Source organism: Callionymus lyra, chromosome 16 (genome assembly GCF_982586985.1).
Source record: "Callionymus lyra chromosome 16, fCalLyr1.hap1.1, whole genome shotgun sequence".
Lineage (NCBI taxonomy): Eukaryota > Metazoa > Chordata > Actinopteri > Syngnathiformes > Callionymidae > Callionymus > Callionymus lyra.
Window position 1 is genome coordinate 18,367,546 of NC_141833.1, and position 14,972 is coordinate 18,382,517.

The 14,972-nt window shown below is 38.5% G+C and overlaps 1 protein-coding gene across 1 annotated transcript in view; it reads left to right on the plus strand.

Annotated features, from left to right (window-relative positions):
• ak5 (adenylate kinase 5) overlaps positions 1-14,972 on the plus strand; it is a 63,624-nt gene that overhangs the window by 22,004 nt on the left and 26,648 nt on the right. Inside the window, exon 6 of the mRNA XM_087810913.1 lies at positions 10,406-10,597. Coding sequence (XP_087667039.1) covers positions 10,406-10,597 — 192 coding nt within the window. The remainder of the gene's footprint in view (positions 1-10,405; positions 10,598-14,972) is intronic.

Below are 14,972 nucleotides of genomic sequence, written 5' to 3' on the forward strand. Positions count from 1 at the left end.
TTTTTTCTGTTATAGCGGAGAAAACCTGCCTCTGTTGTATTTGTGGTACTTGTACACGGGAACAAAAACAACAGCTTGAAGGGCCGTAAACACAAATACGCATTTAATTAAAAAACTCATTTGAACTGATATTTTAAATTTCTTCACTTGGACTTGAAAAATAACTTTTTTTAAATCAATTACTTCATCTTTCTCAGAACTTCCAGGTCAATTTAGTTGTGCTGGGACCCCGGCATGTATTTTCATGGGTTCTTCTGGCGCCGCCTGCGTCGTCCATAACCTTTGCAACATCACACGATGAGCCCGAGGCGACTGATGTGATCCCCGTTTATAGAAGCTGCTCTTTCACCTCCTCGCTCATCAATTATAGACTGACTGTAGACTCACAGACCTCAGTCGGCGGTTAGTTATTGACTCTATGTTTGATGGATATTAAATGTCACATTTAAGAGTATCAGTCGTCAGAAAATTGAATTAAACATTTCAAATGATGAAACTTTTTTTTAATGCTGTTAATAGTTGCTTTATTGAAAGGTGGGTTTGAATTTTATTGAATAAGTGAGTTTGATCATTTATATATTGAATTTTTTGAATTTTAGAGTTGAATAACCAAAATTATAAAAACATTTTTTTGCATATATGTTGATATTGTTATTTCAATCATTAAAAAAAATATTATTTCCAAAATTCAATGTTTGTTTTTTTTGTAGCCCATTAAATTTAATATAAACATGTTATATAACATTTGGTATAATAGTTTTGTATTGAATATTAAAAAAAAAAATTAATTATTGTAATTATAATATAAGAAAATCTTTTTATTTTATTTAATCCATTTCATTTTATTTCTATTTTATTTATTTTATTTAAACAAAGTTATCAATAAACTTTACAGTTTAAATAAGACTACATATGACAAAAGGAAAAGCAAGTCAATCAAAATAAGTCAATCATGGTGAGGAAATGTTTTTTTAATTCAATTAAAAATATAAAATAAAGGACAACGTTTCGAAGTACAAATTATTGAATTAAATGATTAAATAAAAGCAATTTAGATGTTTTTAAGTATTTAATCTACTTATTCTAAATTACAGTACATTCTCAAAAACATTTTTCCACATTTCAAACGTTCACTTGCATCGTTCAATTCTCTGATAATAATAATAATAATAATTATTAATTTTATTGACATGCCGCCTTTCAGAAAACACAAGGACACCATAAAAACAGATTATAAACAACTGTTACAAAGACAGTAACACAAATGTTTTAAAGATAAGAAAGATATAAAAAAGTTTCTTAAAGGGAAATATAGAACAGGAAATTGTTAAACAAGTGTATAAGCAAGTTTAAAAAGATGAGTTTCAAGTTGACACTGAAAAACCTCCTTAAACGAACAAACCAAACAGATCAGGTGAATCTTTCTTCTTCAGGCCGAGACAGAAACGAATATATTTTCCCTTCGTTCTCGTCGAGTCCTCGTTTTCTGCTTCATGTTTATGTAAAAGTGGCTTTTTCTGGCATTTGAGTCGCTATTTTTAGCGTCTTTGCTTCTGAAAGAGGAAACATGTTTGAGTGGTTTGTGTGGAAAGTTGTTGGATCAGAGCCGACGTAGAAAACCATCGACTCTTTGTAGGAAAAGCACTTAAATTAAACGTATTTTTGACGCCAGCTGAGTTTTCATTTTAATTTTCTCGCTTCATCCGTGTCGTGCTGTGAACGTGTGTGTGTGTGTGTGTGTGAACGTGTGTGTGTGTGTGTGTGTGTGTGAACGTGTGTGTGTGTGTGTGTGTGTGAACATGTGTGTGTGTGTGTGTGTGAACGTGTGTGTGTGTGTCTTTGACGATCACTTTTACAATTCAATATTATTTCTATTCTAGGATTAAATTGACTATCAGGTCGTTCTCTGCAAATATGTCTCACAGCAGGAGATGAACATGAATTAAATGAAAGAGTAGCTTTGATCAAACGCTGCGTTCTTTTTAAATGTGTAAATATATAAGCAAAGAATACCAGCAATTATTTGGTGCCAGAACAGATAGAGTTTTATAATTCCAGCTTGTTTTTTTAGGGAGTGTTATCATGGAAAGGTTGACAAGCAATGTCTACAGCTAGCAATGAAGCTAGCACTGTTAGCCGCCAGCTAAGCTAGCATCGTTAGCCACCAGCTACGCTAGCGTGTGTAGCATATAGCTTAAAATAAACTTCACTTTATGTTAGAGAAGAAAACACAACATTAAAAACTCTTGCATCTGCTGTCTGTGATGTCACTAAATGAAACAATGTATTTGCAATAACCAGATGATTTAATTTGTTAAATTGTATAAAAAATCTATTTAAATAAGAATATTTTATTTATAATATATATATATATATTATATTACATACAAACACACATACAAAAAAAACAAATACATGCAAAAAGAAAAACACACACACAAAATACAAACACACAAATACAAAAACAGACACATGCAAACAGACAACAACAAATACAAACATGAAAACATACACATACATACACACAGAAATACACAACCGAAGAAACCACAGAAACAAAAATCAAATACAAACACACATACAGAAACACACAAATACACACACAAGCACATACACACACAAAAATACAAACACACAAATAAACAGAAAGAAAACACACACAATCTCGTACAAAACATACACAGGCATAAAAATACACACATGCACACATACACACACACACACACACATAAATACAAACACACAATTGAACAGAAAAAAACACACAATCTCAGACAAAACATACACAGGCGTGAAAATACACACCCAAACAAACACACACACAAATAAACAGAAAAAACACACACAATCCCACACAAAACATACACAGGCATAAAAATACACACACATGCATACACACACAAAAAAAACACAATAAACAAACACACACACAAATAAACAGAAAAAAACACAGACAATCTCGCACAAAACATACACAGGCATAAAAATACACACATTCACACATACACACACACACACACAATTGAACAGAAAAAAAACACACAATCTCAGACAAAACATACACAGGCATGAAAATACACACACATGCATTCACACACACAAATACAAACACACAAACAAAACACAATAAACAAACACACACACAAATAAACAGAAAAAACACAAACAATCTCACACAAAACATACACAGGCATGAAAATACACACACATGCATTCACACACACAAATACAAACACACAAACAAAACACAATAAACAAACACACACACAAATAAACAGAAAAAACACACACAATCTCACACAAAACATACACAGGCATAAAAATACACACACATGCATACACACACACAAAAAACACAATAAACAAACACACACACAAATAAACAGAAAAAAAACCACAGACAATCTCACACAGAACATACACAGGCATAAAAATACACACACATGCATACACACACACAAAAAAACACAATAAACAAACACACACAAATAAACAGAAAAAACACAGACAATCTCACACAAAACATACGCAGGCTTAAAAACAGAGAGAAAGACTCACACACGATCTTCCTGGTTCTCTCACACACTCTGGCACAGTCGCTATGGAAACTAAAAGTTTCTCAAAAGTGAGCCTCCATGTGTTTTTTTTGTTTGTCTTGCTTCAGTAAACAAGAGCTATTTTTAGCTCCGGCAGCTTCTGCGATCGGACCAGACAACGATCGTCATGCAGAAGCTCAACAGGAACATCAGACGCTCGCATCACCTGCTGCACTCGTGTGGTGTTTGTTAACACAAGCGTTGTGTTGTCGTCGTTATTGTCAGACACACACTTTTCACGATCGGATCATAAAACCAATTCATGTCCCGACCTTTATAAACTTTATTATCGTATAATTATTGGATAATTATGAAAACCAAACGGTTATAAACTTTAAACGTAAAACAATAAGTCCATGAAGAGAAGCTGCTGATGCTAAATCCTAAATACTGATCAATTATTAGTTATTGAACATTTAACTCATGTTATACTTTGAATATTTGATGTTTTGTTATAGTTTATGTGCATTTTATTAAGATATTCCCAGAATAAATCACTTCCGCTTCCGGTGAGCCTTTGATCGGCTGCTTGAAACGTGAGCTCCTGCAATAATTGCCAAAAACAGTCGTTTTAACGACTACTTGTCCGGATATTATGCTCATATCACTTAAGATATGTCTCAAGCATCTCGGATCTATGATCGTGATGCTCTTTTCAACATCAGAGAGTCGATGGAGGACTTCACTCGCGACCGTTACCAACGTCCGGTGAACGTGTTTCCGGCTCCGCTTCTCATCGACTCGGACTCTGTGGAATATCGTTTGATCTCTCGAGTACCGGGCGATTTCCACAAGGGATCGAGTCGGGCTGGAGTACAGGTCAGGATGAGACGCGCAGTCGCGATCGCTCGGAACAACTCTGACGTCATCGAACGTCATCGGTGTTTGATCGACATCCCTCTCACTGTGTGTGACGACAAATCAGCGCTGCCGTCTGTCCAGACCTCAACGAAAGGTGGTAAGATTTTTTCATTTCCTCTCTTTAATTCGACTTTTACAACCGAGTTGAACTTCAGTGACAGCTGGTACCCACGTGACCGCTGTTCGCTTCAAAAGATCCCGCTCTGCGCGCCTGTCAGTGACGCGGCGTCGTCAGTGACGTCATCGGTGCTGAATGTGGGACTTCTTAATGTTCGCTCCATTACTAATAAGTCCTTTATTCTTAATGATCTTTTCACAAGAGTTAATTTGGATTTATTATGTCTTTCTGAGACTTGGCAGAGAGAGGAAGAGTTTATTCATCTGAACGAACTCTGTCCAGTAGGGAGCGCTGTCCTGGGGAAGCCTCGCCTCTCTGGTCGTGGAGGAGGTCTTGCTACTGTTTTTAGGGAGAGTTGTTCTTGCAAAGTGATTCAGACACAGGAATTCACTTCTTTTGAGTCTCAGATGATCTTGGTTGGTTCTACAAGACCTTTCTATTGTGTGTCAATCTACCGTCCGCCTGGTCCTGCGGCGATGTTCTTGAAAGACTTTAGTGACTTCTTATCTTCCATTATTCAGATGGAATCTGTTCTTATTCTTGGAGACTTTAATCTTCATGTTGATGACGTCACATCTTGTTCTGCTAAAGAACTTTTAACTTTAACTGAAGCCTTTAATTTTGAGCAACATGTTTCTGAACCCACTCATCAAAAAGGCCACATTTTAGACTTAGTTTTTACTCTTGGCCTGAACATTTCTAATGTATCTGTACATGATGTCCATCTGAGTGATCATTCTCTTGTCTTGTTCAACCTGGACTTCATCCCTGAACCTAAGCCTTTGAAAGTTAGGTCTCAGAGGCGTGTCATCTCAGACGATACTGCAGACAGTTTTTCTGCTATGTTTGACCGTCTTTCCTTTGATGACTGTCCAGATGTGGACAGTTTGATTCACTGTTTTACTGATCATTGTGTTGAAATACTAGATCAAGTGGCACCTGTTAAATCGAACTTGAAAATTCAGAAAAAACGGTGCCCTTGGACAAATGAAGATCTCCTGAGTCTGAGGAGACTTTGTCGAAAGACTGAGCGTCTCTGGAAGTCTACTAAACTTGAGGTGCACAGACTTCACCTCAGGGATCTGTTGACTTCTTACAATGAGATGGTAGAAACTGCTAGATCTGATTACATCAGAAAACTGGTAGCAGCAAATAGGAAAAACCCCAAAGTTTTGTTTGACACGATTAATTCTCTCGTGTCTCCTGCTCCTCATATCATGCCTGTCTTCTGTGAAGCTGACAGCAATGCATTGTTGAGATTTTTCATTGACAAAATTAAATTGATCAAAGAGAAAATCTCTCCCCCTTTGTTGGGAACCCCTACTGTCTCTGAGCCCCTCTCCTCCTCTTGGTCCTCCTTCAATGCTGTATCTTTGGGTGATATTTCAGCACTAGTGAACAAGATGAAACCCTCCTCTTGCTCAGATGACGCTCTTCCTTGTAGGCTTTTTATCAAAGTATTTGATGTAATTGGCCCCTGGGTTACCAATATGGTGAACCTCTCCCTTTCTACAGGGGTTTTTCCCAATGCATTTAAACATGCCATTGTGGAGCCTCTGCTCAAAAAACCAGGCTTAGACCCAACTGACCTCAGTAATTTCAGACCTATTTCTAAGCTCCCTTTCTTGTCCAAGATCTTGGAGAAGGTGGTGTCCGAGCAGCTGTCTTTGTTCTTGGATCAGAGCGACATCCATGAGAAGTTTCAGTCTGGCTTCCGTAAACATCACTCTACGGAGACAGCTTTATTGAAAGTGTCCAGTGACATCATGATGTCGGCTGACTCTGGTAAATTCACTGTTCTGGTTCTCTTGGATCTGTCGTCAGCCTTTGACACAGTTGATCACCAGATCCTGCTGAGAAGACTAAGGGATGAAGTGGGACTGTCTGGGTCTGTGTTAGAATGGTTCTCATCTTACCTTTCTGGGCGCAGTTTTAGTGTATCTGCCAATCAAATGAGGTCTGAATCGGCAGATCTGTTGTGTGGAGTCCCTCAAGGTTCTGTTCTGGGTCCTTTATTGTTTTTGCTGTACTTGATTCCCCTTGGTAAAATCATTCAGAGATTTCCAGATGTTTCTTATCACATTTTTGCTGATGACATCCAGCTCTACTGCTCTTTTGAACCAACTGAGCCCCAAAAGCTGAACAGCTTAGTCAATTGTTTGCTAGAAATCAAACAATGGCTGAGTGAAAACACTTTACAGCTTAATGTGGACAAAACTGAAACTCTGGTGATTGCTCCTGATGATACGATTCCAGGGTTGAGTCAGTACTTGGGTGACTTAGGTCAGTCTGTCAAACTGAGCCTGAGAAACCTGGGTGTTGTATTTGATAAAGACATGTCTCTTGTTCAACACTGTAGAAAACTGACCAGAAACTGTTTCCTTCAACTGAGAAAAATCTCTAAACTTAGGAAAATGCTGTCACAACATGATCTGGAGCTTGTAATCCATGCGTTTGTTTCTTCTCGTCTGGACTATTGTAACAGTTTGTTTTCATGTCTTAACAAGAAGGATCTGTCTCGCCTGCAGTTGATTCAGAACTCTGCAGCGAGAATTCTGACCCGCTCTAGTAGAAGAACTCACATTTCTCCGGTCCTTAAAACTCTTCACTGGCTTCCAGTTTCTTTCAGGATCAACTTTAAAATTCTGGTTCTTACTTTCAGAGCTATTCATGGTCAGGCTCCTCCTTACATCACTGATCTGATCCAGCCTTACACCCCAGCTCGGGCTCTGAGGTCTGTGGATCAGAATCTACTTATGGTTCCACGCACACGGCTCAGGACCAGAGGAGAGAAATCTTTTCAGGCTGTTGCTCCTAAGCTTTGGAACAATCTTCCTCTCTCTTTGCGCTTGATGGAGTCTTCTGACTCCTTTAAGAAACATCTTAAGACGTTTCTATTTGTGCAGGCTTTTCCTTGAATTTCTCGAACTCCTGTGTTGTTCTCGGTGTTGTCTTGATCTTTGAAGTATGTACTTTTTTGAGTATTGTTTTGATTGTTAAAGCGCTTTGTGACCCTGGTCTCGAAAAGCGCTATATAAATATATATTACTTACTTACTTACTTACTTATATTTATTTTGAGATCTAACATTTAGCTCGTGTCATTCATAAACTATTTGATGTATTATTTCATTTAATGTTCATTATGTTGAGCACAAATCAAATATTATTATGAAAATCTAACATTACACTTGTGTTCTATGTTAAACAATGTATGTATTGTTTTGCGTTCATTTAAAAATGTAAAATATATGCGTATTAATATTATATATGTACGTATTATATATAATAAATATATTATATTTATTTGACCAAATTTTGCACTAGCTAATGCTAACCTATAATAACACTTTTTAAGCCTAAATATCCATCCATGGACAAATTCTCTTTTGATCTGCATTTGCATGAGGTTTAAAAAATCTGCTAAACAATATCATCACATCATAATGCATTGTGGGTATTTAAATCTTGCACGGAAGTACTTGGTGTCCCTTGTAACGTCGGGGACTTCAGTGACGTGACGTCATGGGAGGCATGTGATGCTAATATTGTGCACAGATCTGCGTTAAAGAGGCATTTTCGGTGTTATTTAGTAAAAATCGCAGAGAATGACAGGGCAGAAACTTCCGGGTGAGGCGCAACAAAGCTGTGCCTCACTTGTCACCGCACCATCCGATACAAACTAGATTTCGTGACGTGTGTCCATCGCTGTTCGTCTGTTCAATGTTCACTCTACAGAAATATTTTATACCCAGCATGCATCTCTACAGCATGTGTCATGTATTAGGTGTGTTATTTAGACGCAAAAGCACAGGGGGAAAAATACGCCGGTGAGAGGTGAGGCACCGCAGTATCGTGCCTCACCTCTAGGGGTCTACATATACTGACTGATTGGTTTTAGCTACATTGCTTCTACAGAACAAACAGAGAGCAATAGTCGCTGTTGTGGTACAAACGAAAATGAACGTCTGTGTTTTTGTCCGGAAAGAAAATTCTCTTACTTTTCTTGCCTTTTATTCTCACCTTGATAACGTCAAAGTCTTTAAACATGAGGAAAAAAAACATTCAAGACAGATTTATTTCATGTTTTTTTTACATAAAGATGGAAAGTTAGTTGATAGTAAAACATACACTTTATTTTCTGGTCGTCAAACATGATAAAGAATAATTTAATTGAAGCATTTAATTATAGAAAGGGGCTATATAAATAGAGATTATTATTATTATTATTATTATATATAAATGATATTAAAAAAGTCAATTAATGACACTTTACTTGTTGCCGAAAATACTAAAAACGTCCCAATAAAAGCTCATATTAATGTCATTTTAATACATCATGAAAACATACACACACATTCACACAGAAAAACACAACCACAGAAACCACACAAACAAAAATCACACACAAACACACATACAGAAACGCACAAATACACACACAAACACACACATGCGCACATACACACACAAATACAAACACACTAATAAACAGAAAGAAAACACTCACAATCTAGCACAAAACATACACAGGCATAATAATACACACATGCACACACACACACACACACACACACAAATACACACACACAAACACAAACACACTCACAATTAAACATAAAAAAACACACACAATCTCAGACAAAACATACGCAGGCATAAAAATACACACACAAATACACACACATGCACACACACACAAATACAAACACACAAAAAACTCAATAAACAAACACACACACAAATAAACTGAAAAAAACACACACAATCTCACATAAAGATGGAAAGTTAGTTGATAGTAAAACATACACTTTATTTTCTGGTCGTCAAACATGATAAAGAATAATTTAATTGAAGCATTTAATTATATATACATGATATTAAAAAAGTCAATTAATGACACTTTACTTGTTGCAGAAAACACTAAAAACGTCCCAATAAAAGCTCATATTAATGTCATTTTAATACATCATGAAAACATACACACACATTCACACAGAAAAACACAACCACAGAAACCACACAAACAAAAATCACACACAAACACACATACAGAAACGCACAAATACACACACAAACACACACATGCGCACATACACACACAAATACAAACACACTAATAAACAGAAAGAAAACACTCACAATCTAGCACAAAACATACACAGGCATAATAATACACACATGCACACACACACACACACAAATACACACACACAAACACAGTCACAATTAAACAGAAAAAAACACACACAATCTCAGACAAAACATACGCAGGCATAAAAATACACACACGTGCATAAACACACACAAATACACACACATACACACACACACAAATACAAACACACACACAAATAAACTGAAAAAAACACACAATCTCACATAAAGATGGAAAGTTAGTTGATAGTAAAACATACACTTTATTTTCTGGTCGTCAAACATGATAAAGAATAATTTAATTGAAGCATTTAATAATATATAAATGATATTAAAAAAAGTCAATTAATGACACTTTACTTGTTGCAGAAAATACTACAAACGTCCCAATAAAAGCTCATATTAATGTCATTTTTCAGCAAAAATAACTGAGATTCTCCCTCCAACAACGAGCAGTTGTTGTTGGATCACCAGCGAGAGGTTCTCTTCTCTTCTCTTCTCACCATCTCCAGAAGAGTCGGTGCCTCACCAGCCATTCTTCCCTGCGTGACTCACCCTCGCGTGAAAGTTTCATCGGCAGATTCACACTCTATTCCGGGGAACAATCTCTGGAGTGAAAACCTCTCATCTGAGGAAACCAGGAAAGTTTCACGAGACTCGTCTCCTCTCCCTAGATCTGCACCCCGGACCTGGTGGTGTTCCTGGCCTGCACCAACCACCGCCTGAAGGAGCGCCTGCAGCGCCGTGAGGAGCAGCAGGGACGACCCGACGACAACCCCAAGGCCATCGACCGCCGCCTCACCAACTTCAAGCAGAACACCATCCCTCTGGTCAAGTACTTCCAGGAGAGAGGCCTCATCGTCACGGTGAGACCCTCCAGCCCTTCACTGTGGTGGTGTCTGATGGTGCTTCGGCGTTTATGATGCATGATGGGAAATACGGTGTGAATGTAAATGTTGAAGCTGCTGCTGTTTATGTCAACGAGTCCTACAGACGCAGGACGTGTATGGAAGTATATCAGTGTCTTCAATGGTTTAATTTAACTTTTAAAGTGTTGAAATTATTTTTATTTTTATTGTTTTTTAGAAGGACTGAATTTAATTGAATACTTTCTTGTATTGGATTGTTGGTTTTGTTTTTATCCAATAATTTAATTTAATTATTTCCTTATTAAAAGGATGTTTTTTTCACTAATTTAGTTTTTCAAAATTGAATAGCTTTAAATATTTTGAAAAGATTTTTTAATTTGTTTAGAAACCAAAATATGTCCAAACATCAGCTTTAAAAGCTGCTGGAGTCCACTGTATCCTCTCGTCCTCAGTCATCGCCAGAATTCCATCGTTTCTTTATCGGCGTAGGACGTAAAGACTGCCTGAAGTTTAGTTGCAAAAAAGAAATATCGACTGTATCCTCTCGTCCTCAGTCATCGCCGGAATTCCAGCGTTTCTTTATCGGCGTAGGACGTAAAGACAGCCTGAAGTTTAGTTGCAAAAAAGAAATATCGACTGTATCCTCTCGTTCTCAGTCATCGCCGGAATTCCATCGTTTCTTTATCGGCGTAGGACGTAAAGACTGCCTGAAGTTTAGTTGCAAAAAAGAAATATCGACTGTATCCTCTCGTCCTCAGTCATCGCCGGAATTCCATCGTTTCTTTATCGGCGTAGGACGTAAAGACTGCCTGAAGCTTAGTTGCAAAAAAGAAATATCGACTGTATCCTCTCATCCTCAGTCATCGCCGGAATTCCATCCTTTCTTTATCGGCGTAGGACGTAAAGACTGCCTGAAGTTTAGTTGCAAAAAAGAAACATCGACTGTATCCTCTCATCCTCAGTTATCGCCGGAATTCCATCGTTTCTTTATCGGCGTAGGACGTAAAGACTGCCTGAAGTTTAGTTGCAAAAAAGAAATACCGACTGTATCCTCTCATCCTCAGTTATCGCCGGAATTCCATCGTTTCTTTATCGGCGTAGGACGTAAAGACTGCCTGAAGTTTAGTTGCAAAAAAGAAATATCGACTGTATCCTCTCGTCCTCAGTCATCGCCGGAATTCCAGCGTTTCTTTATCGGCGTAGGACGTAAAGACTGCCTGAAGTTTAGTTGCAAAAAAGAAATATCGACTGTATCCTCTCGTCCTCAGTCATCGCCGGAATTCCAGCGTTTCTTTATCGGTGTAGGACGTAAAGACTGCTTGAAGTTTAGTTGGAAAAAAAGAAATATCAACTGTATCCTCTCATCCTCATTCATCGCCGGAATTCCATCGTTTCTTTATCGGTGTAGGACGTAAAGACTGCCTGAAGTTTAGTTGCAAAAAAGAGATATCGACTGTATCCTCTCATCCTCAGTAATCGCCGGAATTCCATCGTTTCTTTATCGGCGTAGGAAGTAATGACTGCCTGAAGTTTAGTTGCAAAAAAGAAATATCGACTGTATCCTCTAATCCTCAGTTATCGCCGGAATTCCATTGTTTCTTTATCGGCGTAGGACGTAAAGACTGCCTGAAGTTTAGTTGCAAAAAAAGAAATATCGACTGTATCCTCTCATCCTCAGTCATCGCCGGAATTCCATCGTTTCTTTGTCGGCGTAGGACGTAAAGACTGCCTGAAGTTTAGTTGCAAAAAATAAATATCGACTGTATCCTCTCGTCCTCAGTCATCGCCGGAATTCCATCGTTTCTTTATCGGCTTAGGACGTAAAGACTGCCTGAAGTTTAGTTGCAAGAAAGAAATATCGACTGTATCCTCTCGTCCTCAGTCATCGCCGGAATTCCATCGTTTCTTTATCGGCGTAGGACGTAAAGACTGCCTGAAGTTTAGTTGCAAAAAATAAATATATACTGTATCCTCTCGTCCTCAGTCATCGCCGGAATTCCATCGTTTCTTTATCGGCGTAGGACGTAAAGACTGCCTGAAGTTTAGTTGCAAAAAAGAAATATCGACTGTATCCTCTCATCCTCAGTTATCGCCGGAATTCCATCGTTTCTTTATCGGCGTAGGACGTAAAGACTGCCTGAAGTTTAGTTGCAAAAAAGAAATATCGACTGTATCGTCTCGTCCTCAGTCATCGCCGGAATTTTATCGTTTCTTTATCGGTGTAGGAAGTAAAGACTGCCTGAAGTTTAGTTGCAAAAAAGAAATATCGACTGTATCCTCTCGTCCTCAGTCATCGCCGGAATTCCATCGTTTCTTTATCGGCGTAGGACGTAAAGACTGCCTGAAGTTTAGTTGCAAAAAAGAAATATCGACTGTATCCTCTCGTCCTCAGTCATCGCCGGAATTCCATCGTTTCTTTATCGGCGTAGGAAGTAATGACTGCCTGAAGTTTAGTTGCAAAAAAGAAATATCGACTGTATCCTCTAATCCTCAGTTATCGCCGGAATTCCATTGTTTCTTTATCGGCGTAGGACGTAAAGACTGCCTGAAGTTTAGTTGCAAAAAAAGAAATATCGACTGTATCCTCTCATCCTCAGTCATCGCCGGAATTCCATCGTTTCTTTATCGGCGTAGGACGTAAAGACTGCCTGAAGTTTAGTTGCAAAAAAGAAATATCGACTGTATCCTCTCGTCCTCAGTCATCGCCGGAATTCCATCGTTTCTTTATCGGCTTAGGACGTAAAGACTGCCTGAAGTTTAGTTGCAAGAAAGAAATATCGACTGTATCCTCTCGTCCTCAGTCATCGCCGGAATTCCATCGTTTCTTTATCAGCGTAGGACGTAAAGACTGCCTGAAGTTCAGTTGCAAAAAATAAATATATACTGTATCCTCTCGTCCTCAGTCATCGCCGGAATTCCATCGTTTCTTTATCGGCGTAGGACGTAAAGACTGCCTGAAGTTTAGTTGCAAAAAAGAAATATCGACTGTATCCTCTCATCCTCAGTTATCGCCGGAATTCCATCGTTTCTTTATCGGCGTAGGACGTAAAGACTGCCTGAAGTTTAGTTGCAAAAAAGAAATATCGACTGTATCGTCTCGTCCTCAGTCATCGCCGGAATTTTATCGTTTCTTTATCGGTGTAGGAAGTAAAGACTGCCTGAAGTTTAGTTGCAAAAAAGAAATATCGACTGTATCCTCTCGTCCTCAGTCATCGCCGGAATTCCATCGTTTCTTTATCGGCGTAGGACGTAAAGACTGCCTGAAGTTTAGTTGCAAAAAAGAAATATCGACTGTATCCTCTCGTCCTCAGTCATCGCCGGAATTCCAGCGTTTCTTTATCGGCGTAGGACGTAAAGACTGCCTGAAGTTTAGTTGCAAAAAATAAATATCGACTGTATCCTCTCGTCCTCAGTCATCGCCGGAATTCCATCGTTTCTTTATCGGCGTAGGACGTAAAGACTGCCTGAAGTTTAGTTGCAAAAAAGAAATATCGACTGTATCCTCTCGTCCTCAGTCATCGCCGGAATTCCATCGTTTCTTTATCGGCTTAGGACGTAAAGACTGCCTGAAGTTTAGTTGCAAGAAAGAAATATCGACTGTATCCTCTCGTCCTCAGTCATCGCCGGAATTCCATCGTTTCTTTATCGGCGTAGGACGTAAAGACTGCCTGAAGTTTAGTTGCAAAAAATAAATATATACTGTATCCTCTCGTCCTCAGTCATCGCCGGAATTCCATCGTTTCTTTATCGGCGTAGGACGTAAAGACTGCCTGAAGTTTAGTTGCAAAAAAGAAATATCGACTGTATCCTCTCATCCTCAGTTATCGCCGGAATTCCATCATTTCTTTATCGGCGTAGGACGTAAAGACTGCCTGAAGTTTAGTTGCAAAAAAGAAATATCGACTGTATCGTCTCGTCCTCAGTCATCGCCGGAATTTTATCGTTTCTTTATCGGTGTAGGAAGTAAAGACTGCCTGAAGTTTAGTTGCAAAAAAGAAATATCGACTGTATCCTCTCGTCCTCAGTCATCGCCGGAATTCCATCGTTTCTTTATCGGCGTAGGACGTAAAGACTGCCTGAAGTTTAGTTGCAAAAAAGAAATATCGACTGTATCCTCTCGTCCTCAGTCATCGCCGGAATTCCAGCGTTTCTTTATCGGCGTAGGACGTAAAGACTGCCTGAAGTTTAGTTGCAAAAAATAAATATCGACTGTATCCTCTCGTCCTCAGTCATCGCCGGAATTCCATCGTTTCTTTATCGGCGTAGGACGTAAAGACTGCCTGAAGTTTAGTTGCAAAAAAGAAATATCGACTGTATCCTCTCATCCTCAGTTATGGCCGGAATTCCATCGTTTCTTTATCGGCGTAGGACG